General features: G+C 32.1%; 3 protein-coding genes across 6 annotated transcripts; all 3 read left to right on the plus strand.

Annotated features, from left to right (window-relative positions):
- Positions 1-232: 232 nt before the first annotated feature.
- On the plus strand, positions 233-2,081 carry LOC107411741 (probable pectinesterase 29). The gene is made up of 5 exons (XM_016019389.4): positions 233-508; positions 685-844; positions 988-1,203; positions 1,319-1,566; positions 1,738-2,081. The coding sequence occupies exons 1-5, from the start codon at positions 276-278 to the stop codon at positions 1,898-1,900; spliced, it is 1,020 nt and encodes a 339-aa protein (XP_015874875.4). The 5' UTR covers positions 233-275; the 3' UTR covers positions 1,901-2,081.
- A 3,616-nt stretch (positions 2,082-5,697) lies between these two features.
- LOC112489893 (probable pectinesterase 29) lies at positions 5,698-7,457 on the plus strand. The gene is made up of 5 exons (XM_060812137.1): positions 5,698-5,938; positions 6,062-6,221; positions 6,422-6,637; positions 6,787-7,034; positions 7,190-7,457. The coding sequence occupies exons 1-5, from the start codon at positions 5,706-5,708 to the stop codon at positions 7,362-7,364; spliced, it is 1,032 nt and encodes a 343-aa protein (XP_060668120.1). The 5' UTR covers positions 5,698-5,705; the 3' UTR covers positions 7,365-7,457.
- A 763-nt stretch (positions 7,458-8,220) lies between these two features.
- On the plus strand, positions 8,221-14,855 carry LOC107411755 (solute carrier family 40 member 3, chloroplastic). 4 transcript variants are annotated; one of them, XM_048468884.2, is made up of 14 exons: positions 8,235-8,889; positions 9,479-9,692; positions 9,793-9,856; positions 10,688-10,812; positions 10,901-10,990; positions 11,064-11,255; positions 11,413-11,487; positions 11,625-11,726; positions 11,819-11,936; positions 12,017-12,163; positions 12,673-12,779; positions 12,851-12,964; positions 13,573-13,874; positions 14,567-14,855. In XM_048468884.2, the coding sequence occupies exons 1-13, from the start codon at positions 8,711-8,713 to the stop codon at positions 13,864-13,866; spliced, it is 1,821 nt and encodes a 606-aa protein (XP_048324841.2). In that variant the 5' UTR covers positions 8,235-8,710; the 3' UTR covers positions 13,867-13,874; positions 14,567-14,855. The 4 variants fall into 4 exon arrangements, with proteins under 4 accessions (XP_048324843.2, XP_048324842.2, XP_048324841.2 ...); XM_016019406.4 differs by having other exon boundaries at positions 8,246-8,889; positions 11,079-11,255; XM_048468885.2 differs by lacking the exon at positions 12,017-12,163 and having other exon boundaries at positions 8,224-8,889.
- Positions 14,856-15,928: the final 1,073 nt, after the last annotated feature.

Below are 15,928 nucleotides of genomic sequence, written 5' to 3' on the forward strand. Positions count from 1 at the left end.
GGTCTAAACCATTTTTTTTTTTTTTTTGGTATATATTTTTTTCTTTATCTTTCGGGTTTTATTCTTTTTTTTTTTTTTTTTTTTTTTATAAACAAAGTTTTTTCCTCTCTCTCTCTCTCTCTCTCTCTCTCTCTCTCTCTCTCTCTCTCTCTCTCTCTCTCTGATATTTAAAAGCAAACAACTATAAATAAACTATCTGTTATTTAATTCCTCTCAGCAAAGAAAGAAAAAACTGCTAGTTATTTCCATATATCTTGTTCTTAAGAACTTTAAAAATGCAATTTCATCAGCTTACTCTCCATTATTACTTTATAGTGGCCCTAACCTTATTGTGGGTTGCTGCTTGGGGTTCACTGAAATATGATGTTGAAGGCGTTGTTCCAGCTGGTACCATCATCGTTGATAAGTCGGGACATGGGAATTTCTCCACATTGCAGCAAGCCATCGATTCCATACCACACAATAACAACAACTGGATTCGTATTCACGTTAATGCTGGCATCTACAAGTGAGTATTATATGTTAAAATGAACAATAATTATCACATTAGAATATCTTGATTGCAATATAAATTATTAATTTATTTTGACTAATTTATCCTATATTTTTATTTTATAAAATTAAGATATTTTAATGTAATTAGATTGTTAAAACAAACTTCGATCTGTAAATCATTGATTTCAGCGAAAAAGTTTTAATCCCTCAAGACAAGCAATTCATTTTTGTTGAAGGAGAGGGCCGCGATACAACCGTGGTTGAATGGGGAGAAGCTGGAGATGTTGTGAAAAGCACTACATTTACCATTTTAGCTGATAATTTCATGGCTCGGGGTATAACTTTCAAGGTTAATTACCCTCTATATACATACTTGCAGCTATATATACATACAAATAATTATCCAATTACATATAATTTGTGGATTATATTAACTGGAAATTAAAAAAAAAAAAAAAGTGTTAAATTACTGAATGTTTGTCTGTGTTACAGAATACATATGACGAAGTTATAGCACGAGACCAAGGGAGAACAATAACATGGGCACCAGCAGCTCTAGTAGCTGCAGACAAAGTGAGTTTCCAGGGATGTGGGTTCGTGAGCCTGCAAGACACCTTGACTGATGCCAGAGGCCGTCACTACTTCGATTCCTGCTACATCGAAGGTGCAATAGACTTCATATGGAGCAATGGCCAGTCCTTTTTCAAGGTGACACAATTAACTCTATATATATTTATATTATATTATATAGCTTCCTTTATGTATATATATATATATATATATTAGTATATGATAAAACAATAATATTGTCTTTTATTTGCAGGCGTGCTCTATAAATGTAACAACGGCTCGTCTACCTGGAGGAGAAACGGGGTTTATTACAGCTCAAGGCCGAGAAAGCGCAAGCGAAACCAGCGGCTTTGTATTCCATTCCAGCAGTGTGATCGGAACAGGGCCTGCATTGCTGGGAAGAGCTTACCGAAACTACTCCACGGTGGTGTTTTACAAGACAAACTTCGACAATATCATCGCCCCGGAAGGGTGGGATGCATGGTTTAATACCGGACATGAGTATGCTTAATTTTTTAGCCTTTTCTTTTTTTTCATTTTTTCTTTTTTTCTTTTTTTCTTTTTTTCTTTTTTTCATTTTTTCTTTTTTTTTTTTTTTTTTTTGGGTGATTTTTGGTGATCAATTTTTATAAATAATAAGTACACCTAATATTTATAGCAATTTTGGTTTAGAGAGTTGTTAACGTACTCGGAGGAGGAATGCTATGGAGCTGGAGCAGACATATCTAAGCGTGTAAAATGGGAGAAGAAGCTAACAGGGCAGGATTTGAATAAATTCATAGATGTCAATTCTTTCATAAACCAAGATGGATGGTTGGAAAACCAACCTGCTTGAGCTAAGCTATGCCTGCTTTTAGTCCCGTGAAAATAATAATGGAGATATCAATATCATCATCAATATCATCAATATCTAGTTGACTTGTATTCAAAGTACCCACCTTTCTCATTTCCATATATGATTGTTTTCAGTTATATATTCATGTGCTTTATCCAATATTATATTCGCGTTGTGACTGTGATTGGCCAGATATATTTTAATGGATTCTCTTCAATCTTTGGAGTTTTTCTTCTAATTGTTTCAGTTTTCTGATTTCTACTTTTTTTGTTTGGTTCATTTAAGCTTCAAAATCTTGCACAATTATATTATTTGTAGGTGCCTTCAGAGTAGTGCAATAGGGTTTACTGTTAAACTATTGAACTATTTTAAGTTTAGCCCAAATAATCTTTATGCACAAAAATGAAAAAAAAAAACAAAATAAAATAAGAAGTTTCACCCTTATATGAGATTTATATAGTCTCATCTTACATTCCAAATAGAATTTGGAGTATAATGTTCTCATTAATTTTATGATGATGGCTAATACTTTCAGAAAAAAGTATATATATATATATGTATATATATATATATATATGTATATATGTATATATTTTATGAAGTAGTACTAAAAAATAAAAATAAAAGAAACAAAAGAAAAGAAAAACTTATGGTTGTAGCCACGATATTTTTGAGGGGTCAAAATTAACATTTTCGTGACATAGTCATTTTTTTTTTTTTTTCAAAGTTGACGTAGTCAACATAGTGTCAATTCACCGAACAAGCTAACAATAAATTTTATATATATATATATATATATAGGTTCAAATTAGGTTTGTAATATCAAAATTAATGTTGAATTTTTTTATTTTATTTTTTTTACCTATTGGATTCCATAGGAACTAAGATTTAAAATTATCATTATTGATTATCATGTCAATAAGGTTCATTTTTTTTAAATAGAACTATAGTATGTCACTAAACCTATATTTGATCTTTTTAAAATTTTTAATTTTAATTTTTAATTTGACCTTGGAGTGTTGATTCATAAGCAGCCATTTTGTCCAATAACCAAATGGATCCAACCTTGGTCAATTTTATAAATTTTGAGTCTTGACCGAATTACACATTCAATCCAATCCACTATAAACCAGTTTGAATTGGATTGGATAATCCACTTTTGCTTTTACTTGGATTGGATTAGGTATTAAATTGAATTAGTTGATTCTTTTGGACTTTTTCAATTTTTTGGACTCTTTTCATTTTTTTAAGGATTTTTCCATTATAAATGGTCCAAATTTTTTTATATTAAAAAATGGTGAATTTACCAATAGAAAAATGTCACTATAAAAATGTATGCTTTTTTAAATATATTATAAGTAGATCAGTTCGATTCAATTTAAATTAGATTTTTAAGTTCAAAAGACAATCCAAAACAATTTTTCAAAAAATCATTCCAAACAAATTCAATTAAAACTTGGGTAACCAATCTGATTATATTGGATTGGATCAGTTTGGTTTTTTTTTAACATTTCTAATATGATTCAAAGGTTAAAGCTGATAACAGATGATTCTAATATAATTCTCACTAATATTTATATATATATAGCTACATAAAAAAAGATAAATAAAAGTAACTATGGACATAAGATATATAAGAGGTAATATTAAGTAATAAATACCATTCATCTCAGTTTAGAAAAATCAAAGACTAATATATATTTGATGATAGTCTAGAGAAAATGGAGTAAGATCCTTCTCACACTTTAACCTCTCTCTTTCTTATTAGGCAGGATTTGTCGCAAAATTATAAAATAAAATAAAAAATAAAAAAATAAAAAAAAGTTGATTATAACTATTTAAATTCTAGAATTCCTTCTTCCAAAAAAGAAAAATTGCTAGAATTCCATATAAGAACACTATAAAAAATACTGAACGGAGACAAAATAAATATCTTAAATACTTGTGGAAATGAATTTTTCAGCTCTAGAAAGTTCTATGAATATTTATGATCCATCTGGTTCACCACTCGGAAGTTGGAACTTATATATGTGTTTAAGGTCTCACATCAAGTCATGTCACAGAAAAACAAAAGAAATTAAGCTAAATAAATTAACAAATACTTCTTTTTTTTTTTTGGCAATAAAATATTAGATTATTAAATATAAATATACAATATTAAATTAATCCTAGCCTCCTCAACCAGTAACTTCTATGTAAAAGCAAAGCAAAACCAGTAGTATTATTGTCGGACATGTATTAAAGCTGCCATTCGAATTGATATTGGTTATAACTATAACATCAATTGCATTAATCAATTACTTAAAGAAAAACCCACTGGAGAAGAATGTGAAAAAGATAATTAACTTAGATATACAACATATGTATAGTTAAGCCAAACACATTTATCAATTGGATAAAAATAATTAAAAATGGAGTCAAACTAGATATTAGAAAGAAAATAATTAGGTTCAAGCAAAACTCTTGTAGCGCAAAATTCAAACTGTATGACCGAAATTTTGCACGTGAACAACAAGTTCTAGCTTTCAAGCAGAGCACAATACCAGATCATTACACAAAATAAGAAGAGAACAAAATTTAAGGTAACCAAAAATGCTTAGGCTCCTGTATAAGCATAATAAATGTGTCTTTTAAAAAGTATTAAAAAATCACCATCCAGATTCCTTAGACAATAAATTCTTATTTCAGGCTTATCTCATCAATTAATTTCCTAAGGGTTAGATTGACTGTTATAGAAAAATCTTTTGACAAAAAAAAAACTTCTAATGGTTAACGAAATAAGTATGAAACGGATATGCTGGAACAAATTTTCTAAGGAAATTTAGTTATCTAATAGAAATTTATTTCCAAGTTGCCTATTTATTTTTCTAATCATTCGTTCCTTTTTTTTTTTTTTTTTTTTTTTGTTAAAGAAAACTATCTCTACATATGTTGTTAGCAATGTATCTGTAATTTTTGCTTTTGCCTATAGATTTTGGTTATTCACATCATAATTAAACAGCGATTGCCCATATACATCGTAACAATAATTAATTGACAATTTTAATACTAGCAATTTATAATATTTAAACATTTAAAATATAAGTTAGGATCAAATCGGAACCTACATGATTTTAGCATTAGAGTTTTTCTTTATTCACCATTAAATTATATTAAAAATTATGATTTAAACTTCAGTTAGTGATCAACTATATATAGATTTATCGACATATATACTAAAATATTATTTTAAAAAAATATTTTTAAATCTCAAAAATGTTGATATACCATTTGGTCTTATATATTTACTAGGTGAAAATAAGAGCCTTTCAATAATGGGAAAGCTTAAAGATTTTTCACTCGTTATCACATATAGTTTTTTGATATACCATCACGTCATAAATATAAATTTATATAAAGGTTCACTCCCAACAACCGGAAAAAATAAAAAACAAATAAAAAAACATCATATCTAAAGGAAATCCAAAATTTGTAGACACTACATATATTCAATGCTAGTTTCCCTATATTAATGAATTGCTATATATTACTTGATAGGATGTAGAGTTTCGTCCAAAAATAAAAAATAAAAAATTAGTGAGAAGGGCAATTAATACAGAATTTGGTGAATCTTCTTAAATGAAGGAAAACTGTGCAAGCGTTGACTAGCTAGTCCTATTTGTAGGTTTCTTTTTTTTTTTTTTTTTTATTGAACAAAGTCTATTCTCTTGCAATGAACTACGTACTCTGATATTTAAGAGTCAAAACAACTATAAATTAACTATCTGTTATTTCCATAATATCTTGGTCAAGTTAATTTGCAATAATGCAATCCCATCAGCTTACTAGTCTCCATTACATTAAAAAAGTGGCCCTAACCCTTTTCTGGGTTGCTATATGTTCACTGAAACATGATGTTGAAAGCGTTGATCCAATTAGTACCATCACTGTGGATAAGTCAGGCCATGGAAATTTCACCACAGTGCAGGAAGCCATAGATTCCGTACCACATAACAACAGCAATTGGATTCGCATCCACATTAAAGCCGGCACTTACACGTGAGTAATATATATATCAATAATGCTAATGTTACCAAATTATTTATTGACTTGTCTATATAGTATAGTCAAAGTAACGTAAATCATGAACTCTTATGATATATGTATATGTTTTTATTTTAGTGAAAAAGTTTCAGTCCCTTCAGACAAACAATTCATTTTGATTGAAGGAGAGAATCGTGCAAAGACAATTATTGAATCGGGAGATGCCGGCGATGTTATAGAAAGCACCACATTTACCATCGCAGCAGATAATTTTGCGGCTTGGAATATAACTTTCGTGGTTAATTATACTCTATATAATTCGTATATATAAATATATATTTGCAGTAATATATACAAGCATATATATGTGTATATATATATAATCATTTTCATATTTGGGACATTTTTGTCTTTGAATTAATGTTTTTTTAAGGACAAAAATTCCTAGATAAAATAGAGAAGCTACATGTAAGTATACTGAATGTCGTTTCCTTACAGAATACATATAACCGACCTATATCACGATTTGAGGGGTTACCTGTAAAGTGGGCACCCGCAGTTCTAATTTATGGAGACAAAGTGAGTTTCCATGGATGTGCGTTTATAAGCCTGCAAGACACGTTGTTTGATAACCAAAACCGTCACTACTTCGATACTTGCTACATCGAAGGAGCAATAGACTTCATTTGGGGCGGTGGCAAGTCCTATTACAAGGTAATCAATCCATTTATATATATATATACAAGTGAATCTCTTATCAAATCCACTTGATGTATTATTTTAAATATACAAAAACCGTAAAGATTTCCAACCTTATAGAACAGTTAGATATATAACAACATATATAATTGGTTATTTGGCAGAGATGCGCTATAAATGTAACAATGGGTCGTCTCCCAATGGGGTATACGGGATCTATTACAGCTCAAGGCAGAGATAGCCCCAGGGAAAACAGCGGGTTTGTATTCCATACCAGCAGTGTGGTTGGAGCAGGTCCTGCATTTCTGGGAAGAGCATATAGAAACCACTCTACGGTGGTGTTTTACAAGACCTACATGGCCAATGTCATTGCCCCAAGTGGTTGGGACGCATGGCTTCAACATGGGCATGAGTAAGATTAATTATTATAATTTTTAGCCTTTGTTTTTTTTTTTTTTTAATCATTATTATTACTGTATTGTTGTTTTCCTTGTAAATGTTCATTATCATATTATATACGTATAATTAGTTTAATATGTATGTTATGGTAATTTTTTTGTTAATAAGGGAGCGGATAACGTTTTCGGAGGAAGGATGCTTTGGAGCAGGGTCGGACATGTCGAAACGTGTGAAATGGGAGAAGAAGCTAACAGGGCAGGAATTGTATAAATTTATCGATGTCAAATCTTTTATAAATCAAGATGGATGGTTAGAAAAGCAACCTGCTCCTAATATATCTTAACAACTTTCTAGCTGCTGCTTAATCCGTGAAATCAATAATGGGGATAAATATCATTATCATCATCATCATCATCATCATCATCTAATCCATATAATAATCTTAGCTCACATTATTTAAACAATGTATTCATCTTTTTTTTTTTTTTTAAATTTCCGAATAATATTGTTTTTGGCAATGTATTCATGTGATATATAAGGTATACATTTAAGGTGTGATTTTGTGTGAGATCAATGGAATTTAATTAGATATATCAGTTTAAAATGATAAAGTAAACTATTTTAAATTTGATCTAAACTAAAATAAATACAGTCTAACCTAGCATCACATATAAAATCTAGAATATTAATTTTTTTTTCTTTCTTTTCTTATTATTATTATTATTACTTCTTTTTTTCATGTTTTGCAAATTACATAACAGATCATTTTAAATACTAAATATTCATCTCAGTTTAAAGTAATATGGGTTTTATCCAAAAATAAAAATTAAATATATACTCACATTTGAACTTCACATTAGTCATTACAATTAGGCAGGATTTGTTGACAAACTGAAAAATAAATAAATAAAATAATAATAACAATAACGACTTAAATGCTAAAATTCCATGTGAAAATACGATAACAAATTAAAGATGACGAAAGGAGACAAAAATAAATATCTGAAATACTTGTCAAAAATGAAATTCTTCAGCTCTAGAAAGTCCCATGAATATGATATGTCCGGTTCACCATTCGGAAATGTATAATGTGTTAATCCAAAAAAGAAAAAATCTTGGTGTTCAACCAGAACCACGAAAATATGTTCCAAATATAAGACTTTTATGTGGAAAATCGGAATGCAGCATGGCTATCTCTGATTGGTCCAGGTGTCACACCCCTGGCAAGTATGTCCTCGCAAAAGAAACACGAACACCCAAAGTCCGAGTCATCAGAGCTTAGGGCCACACATCCAGTCTCGGAGCCCCAAACATAATCCATTTTAGGCTTTTGGATTGTCCGCCCACCGGTGGACTCAGAAACCGAACAGCTTTCTACAACCACAAAGATAAGGTTTAACCCATGTATGTTAGCTCCTGAAATAGTTGTAGAGCTTTTGCAAGTATTCATCAAAATTACCGCCTGAAAAGAACACATAATTTTAAATTTAAAAAAAGGAAAGGATTTTTTTTTTTTTTTTTTTTGGTTATTTGATTTTGTAAGAGAAAGAGATAAACCCATTTCTGATGAGTCTTGAATCTTTCAGTCAGAACCCAGAAAGTTAGTTTTTTTTTTTTTGGAAGAGACTGCATGAGTGGGTTAGAGCCTTATTGGTCCTTCAAGTTTGGGAGCTTGAAGAAGCAACAACAATGGCTATGGGTAATGGTTTTGCTCTCACACTTTCTTCACATTCGCTCTCTCTCACTTCCTTTTGTTTTCCGGCCCGGCAAGCTTCGCTTTCGACGTCTCGGACTTCTTCTCGAATTCGCCATCGCTTCCCTTCTCGCCGATGGTTGAATCCATGTTACCCATCCGCGGCTTCTTTCAGGTAGACATTTGCTTTTCAGTTTATAGGTTCCATTTCTTAGAGAGTAACGGAAAATCGAAATAGAAAATGGGATTTTTTTTTTTTTTATAATTTTCTGTTTAAAGATTTTTCTAATTGGTTTATCAAATTACTTAGTTTAATCTAGCTTAGTCGTGTTTTGCCGGCAAAATCATCCGAATGAGGAATAAAGAAACTTACTTTTCATTTCACGGACCAGGGGAAATTCATGTTTTAGATAATTCATGATTTAGTGGTATCCTCTGCATATTTAACTCAGCTGAGTTAATTATTTTAGTTCTGTATTCTTTCTTTTGTTATTCTGTTGAATTCTCCTAGTTATGGCTACGCCTACTTAATCTTAATCCTAATGCATCATTTGCTTAATTGGGTTCATTAAGTATTGGCAATAGCAATGATACACAGCGACATACTGTAATTTGTGTTGTTGATAACCAATCACCTTGGAAACAAAAGAGAATAAACGTACATGAAATTTTGTCATGGATTATGACTTGAAAGAAGTATTAAATGTGATTGTTAATTTCTATTTGTTTATATAAACGTGGCTTTCCTGTTATCTGGGTTTCAGGTTTGATAGTTTCAATTCAAGATGTTCAATAACCAACACTGACATGCAGTGTGACCATGTGGTCACGGAGAATGAGAAACAGGAAGAATTATCGGCAGTTGAACCTGATTTCTCTGTCCCAATTGTTAATCTTAAATCCGATATCCTTCAGGCTGAATCTTTGAATTTGCTAACTGAAGATACTTATGTAGATTGCCTACTGACAGCACTACCAGTATGTTTTTATAGCGGTCTAATAATCTTTTCCCTTCGCATTTTCAGTATTGTTGTATTCTGTGTTAAGTTCTTACAGCTTTGTGTTTTTCACTTCTCAGGTTCTCTCGGAGGAAGAGCAGCATGCCCTTGCAGCAACTCCAGCTCATCCAGCAGGATTATATGGTAATGGCATCTAGCACTTGGTCCAACTAAAGCATGGTGATGAAGCTAATGAATTCGGACTCTTTTTTTTTTTTTTTTTTTTTTTTCCCCTATATTTAGGATTCTTCTTTTATATGAAGTGGTGTTTGTATAAGGTATACTTTTGGCTTGTAAATAAATTTCTGATATGGTCTTGTTGGAAACTGGGGTGGGGGCTAATTATGTATGCTGTACCTTTGTGGTAAGATCTTCTAGCATACATGTAGAACATGGCTATTCTTCAAACTAGAAGCGCCAGTCAGAGGGTCTGGAATATGGTCTATTTAAGCAAAACCCCATCCCCGTTTAGTTAGTTTTAACAGGCAAGCTCCTCTTTGAGCTTGGAAAAGTCTTATACTTTGAATTGCTCCAGATGTCTCTTGAACATTTGCCTTGCATATATGTACGAGTATGATTGTTCATTTTGAAAGCTATTTGGCATCTATATATTGCTTAATCATAATTGTGTACTGCTGGCTACAGTGCACTGGTAAACTACTTCCATATCCACCCATAAGTTTAGGCTCTAGCCATCTGTGCTGAATGAAATTAATCCATATTTTAGTTTGGGTGTCCTATTCCAGACTTATCTTGATTGTTGGAAGTTAATAGTTTTGCCTAGCTCATAACCTTCTAGCTAAATTTTCTTAAACTATTCTGGTCTTGAATCTTCGGACAATTTTTTTGGACTCCAAAGTTGAAGATAAGTATTCTTAAACCTATCTTCATTTGTCATTTCATTTATAAAATAATTTTATGGTGACTGTTTGAATCTTCTAAAGCAATTTCTAACCTTGAGGACATATTTTTCAGCTTTATATGCTAGTTGTGTGGCTGGGAATTTAGTGGAACAGCTTTGGAATTTTGCTTGGCCTTCTGCTATTGCATTGATACACCCAAGCCTTCTACCAGTTGCGGTCATGGGTTTCTTTACTAAGGTTATACCGTGTTTAATGAGATGAAATAATCATGTAGGACAAGAATGAGAATATTATTTCTAACAAGCTCCATCTTGTGTCTTAACAGCTTGCAATAATTGTTGGAGGCCCTTTGGTTGGCAAATATTTGGATTATTTTCCTAGAATCCCTGCGTATAATTGTTTCAATATTGTCCAGGTAACTAGATTTATTTGCATAATGGATACTAGTTAATAAGCAAGAGACTAGGTAGCAATATTTTGTCCAACAGTTTTGCCTTTCTCAGGCAGCTGCACAATTGTTATCAGCAACAATGATTATCCATGCCCATTCTGTTTCTCTTTCTTCGTCGTCGTCCTTGCTTCGCCATCCCTGGTTCATTGTACTTGTATTAGCTGGGGCTGTTGAAAGGCTATGCGGAGTAGCATTGGGGGTTGCAATGGAGCGCGATTGGGTGGTGCTGGTTAGTGCCATCTGAGCCTTTTATTCTGTTAATAGATTAATACATAAAGTTATGTTTGTACGTGCGTGTGAGTGTGTGATCACACATACGTATTACTTTGTAGACATTATTCTCTTGGAAAATGAGCTGTCCTAAGCTAACAACCTTGGCTAAACAGTTGGCAGGAGTGAATAGGCCTATTGCACTTGCACAAGCAAATGCTGTTCTTAGTCGAATTGATCTTCTCTGTGAGGTACTGTGTATTTCTTTGGATAGATCAGTTGTGGTTTTTGGTAGATGATTTTATTGTATATTTGTTATTGTAGATGGCAATTATTCAAAGGAATCATCATCATCATCTTAGACATATATGGTTTTAATTTGTCACAGATAGCTGGAGCATCATTATTTGGCATTCTTCTCTCCAAGTATGATCCAGTAACCTGCTTGAAGTTTGCAGCTGGTTTAATGATGTGGTCATTACCATTTGCAGTAATTATTCTCCTGATAACTTTTCTTTTTCTTGTTCTTTGGGTGGAAACTCTATATCCATTCATTTTGAAACTTAAATTTCCAATGCTCAGATAACTTGTACATGGTTAACCAACAAGCTTTCTCCTGGGGTTCTTGACCGCCCTAAATGTTCACAAACCTGTTGCAGAACATTTACTGGTGGAACTGTCCCTGATGCTGATAGTTTAGGTGAATTTTGGTGATTTTACTTTGTAACAAATGGATGAGTAGTCATGCTGTATTTTACTAAATTCATTCTTATTAATCAGTGGAGAGAGGTGTGGAAGCTATTAAGCTAGGGTGGAAGGAATACATGCAACAGCCAGTTCTTCCTGCAAGCCTAGCTTATGTGCTTCTTTATTTCAACGTTGTTCTCACTCCAGGCAGCTTGATGACAGCATTTTTAACACAGCGTGGTATTTGTTAAACTGTTTCTCACTTACCTGAAATTTTTTTAGACAGCCTATGTTATTATTAATTTTAAGGACCCTGGTTTCTATGTGAAATTTTATATGTGTTGAGTATATCAGCAGTAAAACATAAAAAAGATCATATTAACATATATTTAGCAGTAAAACATAGAACAGAAGAGGGGGATGCCAACCATTGTTGTGAAGCCACCATCTAATGTTCTCTTATGAACCGGATCTAGTGATTTGTGGCATTTATCTATATGTGGATGGAAATTTTTGCATATGCTATCAAATTATGAACAGTTTCTATTCTATCTTGCTTTTGGCTCATCAAAAGATATCCTCATTAGACATGTTGCATTCAACCTCTGGCTTAAAAGAATGTGTTGTTATGAAGCTCTAATGTGATTCCTTAGTTTTAAACCGTCAAATATCATTATACTGCAATCTAGGCTTAAATGTTTTCTATGGCTTCTTTGGTAACTTAATTTTAACTTCACATTGTTTAACAGGCCTTAATCCATCTCTCATTGGTGGGTTCAGTGGATTATCTGCATTCATGGGTGTTGCAGCAACATTTATTTCTGCAAGCTTAGTCAGACGACTAGGCATTTTAAAGGTTGTTTTGTTTGTTTTTCTTCTTCTAGTATAATTTTGACTGATTTTCTAACGAAGTTTCTTAATCACCAGGCTGGAGCAATTGGATTGATATTCCAGGCTTCGCTTCTCACTGTAGCTGTAGCTGTGTATTTGAGTGGTTCTCTTTCTCAGCAGAACCCCCTTCTTTTCTTCTTGTGTATGATTGTAAGTATCTTCCATTTTCATGTTAATAGAAAATTAATAACTGATTAAACAGGCACTTAACATACATGTTGTAGGGATAAACCTTAGCAAAAATTTTTGACTCAGCTCAGCATATAACTGTGATCTGAAGTTCAGAACAGCCAGATTAGTTGTTCTGTTAGATTAGTTGTTCCGTTTATATAATAATAGGTTAAGTTTAAGCATGATCTAATGAATTGGAGTTTCACTGTTACTTCTCAAAGTATTGTACAGTGAGTTTGCCTGCAACAGCCAATTATACGATTAAATGATAGTGATAAAAACTCTAGTTGCAAATATTAATAGCAAAAACAGATATTTGATAATGAATGACTCTTCCATGCTGGGAACTTGGAGGAAAAATATCAGTCTGTAGCGTAATGAATTTAGATTGATGCAATTAATTGCAAGTGAAATACCAACTTAAAGCATGAAAGTGACCCGCACAGTCGTAATGGATAGTGTTTCCTCATCTGGATGCTTCTGAATCATGCAGATTACTCCATGTGATACTTGTTCTTGCTGACTATGCCACATAGTTCTTGGATTTTTTCGTTAGGTATCTTTATTATTTGTACTTTGGTTTGTAGGTATTATCAAGGTTGGGACACATGTCATACGATGTGGTAGCAGCACAAATTCTCCAGACTGGCATACCACCATCGAAAGCAAATCTTATTGGGACAACAGAGGTTGCTGTCGCTAGTTTGGCTGAGTCTACAATGTTGGGCGTTGTAATAATTGCCAATGATGTTTCTCATTTTGGATTTCTGGCAATGCTGTCACTTCTGTCAGTGGTTGGGGCAGCGATCATGTTCTGCCGCTGGTTGTACAATCCAACAGAAGAACAAAGAAGTCTTTTCTCTTTTGACCCATGGTTCTAATTTTTTGTGTAAGTGTATATTTTACTTCTTGTTTCCCCTTTCATTTTACTATCTTATCGTTATGAATAATTTATATAAGATCATATTAATATGAATGCCCTCCTTTTAATAATCTCTAACCGATTTTAGTCTATAACGCCCCATTGTTCATCTTGTTCTAAGATTGTTTCCACCCTAAGGAGGAAGTCTAAAATGGTGAGGAAAGATTAAGTTCAAATACAAGTCCTAGCTGGAAAATAGCTCATAACTTGACTATAACTATTTGTAAATGATATATTTTAGATTCTCTTTTGTTACAGAAATGAATATTCATTGCTGGATGATGGAACATAAACTTAAAACTTAGTATTTTATTTTGAAGTAGATGCTACATAGCAGACTCCCACCCCCTTCCTCCTGATATAACAGAATTCAACTAGTTCATGGTGTCTATTCCATTCCATAAAACAGATTATCTTGATGGAACATTTCAAAACTATTATTTTGACAATTAGCTGATCTCAATTTTATTGTCGTTTTCATATCTTTACGAATAAGGATATATTTTTGTTTCTTGAGCTCTGCGTAACATGCTCATAAAAGTTGCTGCATTCACATTGCTATGTTAGAATTCATCTGCTTTGTTTATGAAAATCGAGTATCACATTTTATTTTTAACTAATTGTACTTTTAACTTATGATAACCTTGTATTACTTGCAGTCACACCATCATTTATCCGGAAAAAAGGCTGCTTGATGTGAATTAGACAGCTGATATACTTGGTACTTTCAACGGTGCCCACATTTTTCTATTTACAAAGTAAATAGAGGTAATTTTCCACACACACCTGGTTTTCCATTATTCTCATGGAATGGAGGTTGATCATCTCCACTGTAGTCTCCTCTTTAACAGATTCTTTTCTCATATAACAAATGTGTAGAGGACCAACTTGTACAAACATTACAGCACATTTGTAAAATATTTGATTAATTCAAAATCTTTCTTTTTACTTACTGTGAATCATGCTTCAATCTGAACTCACTCCCTGTAAAATTTGTACCTGAAATTTTTCCAGGGAAACATTTACAAGCTTAAAAAAAATTAAGAGATCATGTTTTTAGAAGCGTGTTGAATGAGACGAACAAATTTGACATTGTCATAGTGGGTTGTTTTTCTTTTCGGCACACCCTTCATGAAAACTGGTAATTTGGTTACAGGCAAAAACCAATGAAATTTATAGAGGTTGAAGAATTTGCAGCCTGTAAAATTATTTTTATTTATTTATTCATTTTATTTTGGCTTCCAACGTGTAAAATTAATTGTAGGGTAATGACTAATAAGTGAGTTTTCTACAATTTCCATACAAGTCAAATTAGTCACAAATTTTTGTATACAAATTATTTACACCATTTCCATTCAGACATCAATCATTTCAAGGGGTCAAATCTAATTGCCCTGTCTTAAAAAAACAAAAAAGTATATATATATATATATATATAAAAAAAAAAAAAAAAGGTTAAAATCCTAATTTCTACTTTATGATTTTGAATCTTTGATATGAAAATTTTGCATGGCAAGCAGACGACAATGTAATATTTAATTATAATACAAAATTTCATGTGGTATATATTTGGGACTGTACATACTCCTCCTGTTCATGCCGGGCATTGGGTTTCCACTCAATCAGCGGCACGTATCCGTCACGCTGGGGACCCCACTGTCCAAGAAAAGCACTCATTTTTCTGTTTTTTTAATTTTTTATTGTTTTTGTGTCACCATGAGTAAATGCAATACTCTTGAAAAATAAACAATTTTTACTAAAATATTAATTAACAATTACTATTCCAATATTTTTTTAAATACAAAAGCAAATAACCCAAAAAAATAAAAATAAAAATTGGTGAGTTATTTTAGAAAAGATGGATGTCTTTCTAATCAAATTTCAGTTTCATTACTTATCTCATGGAAAAATTCATTATAAAGTAAAAAATAAATAAATAAATAAAAAAGGAAGAAGTTCAAGTTACAATGAGAGTCACGTGAAACGAAGGAAGGCAGTCAGTAGTCGCTACCGCCACACCA

Source organism: Ziziphus jujuba, chromosome 10 (assembly GCF_031755915.1).
Source record: "Ziziphus jujuba cultivar Dongzao chromosome 10, ASM3175591v1".
NCBI lineage: Eukaryota > Viridiplantae > Streptophyta > Magnoliopsida > Rosales > Rhamnaceae > Ziziphus > Ziziphus jujuba.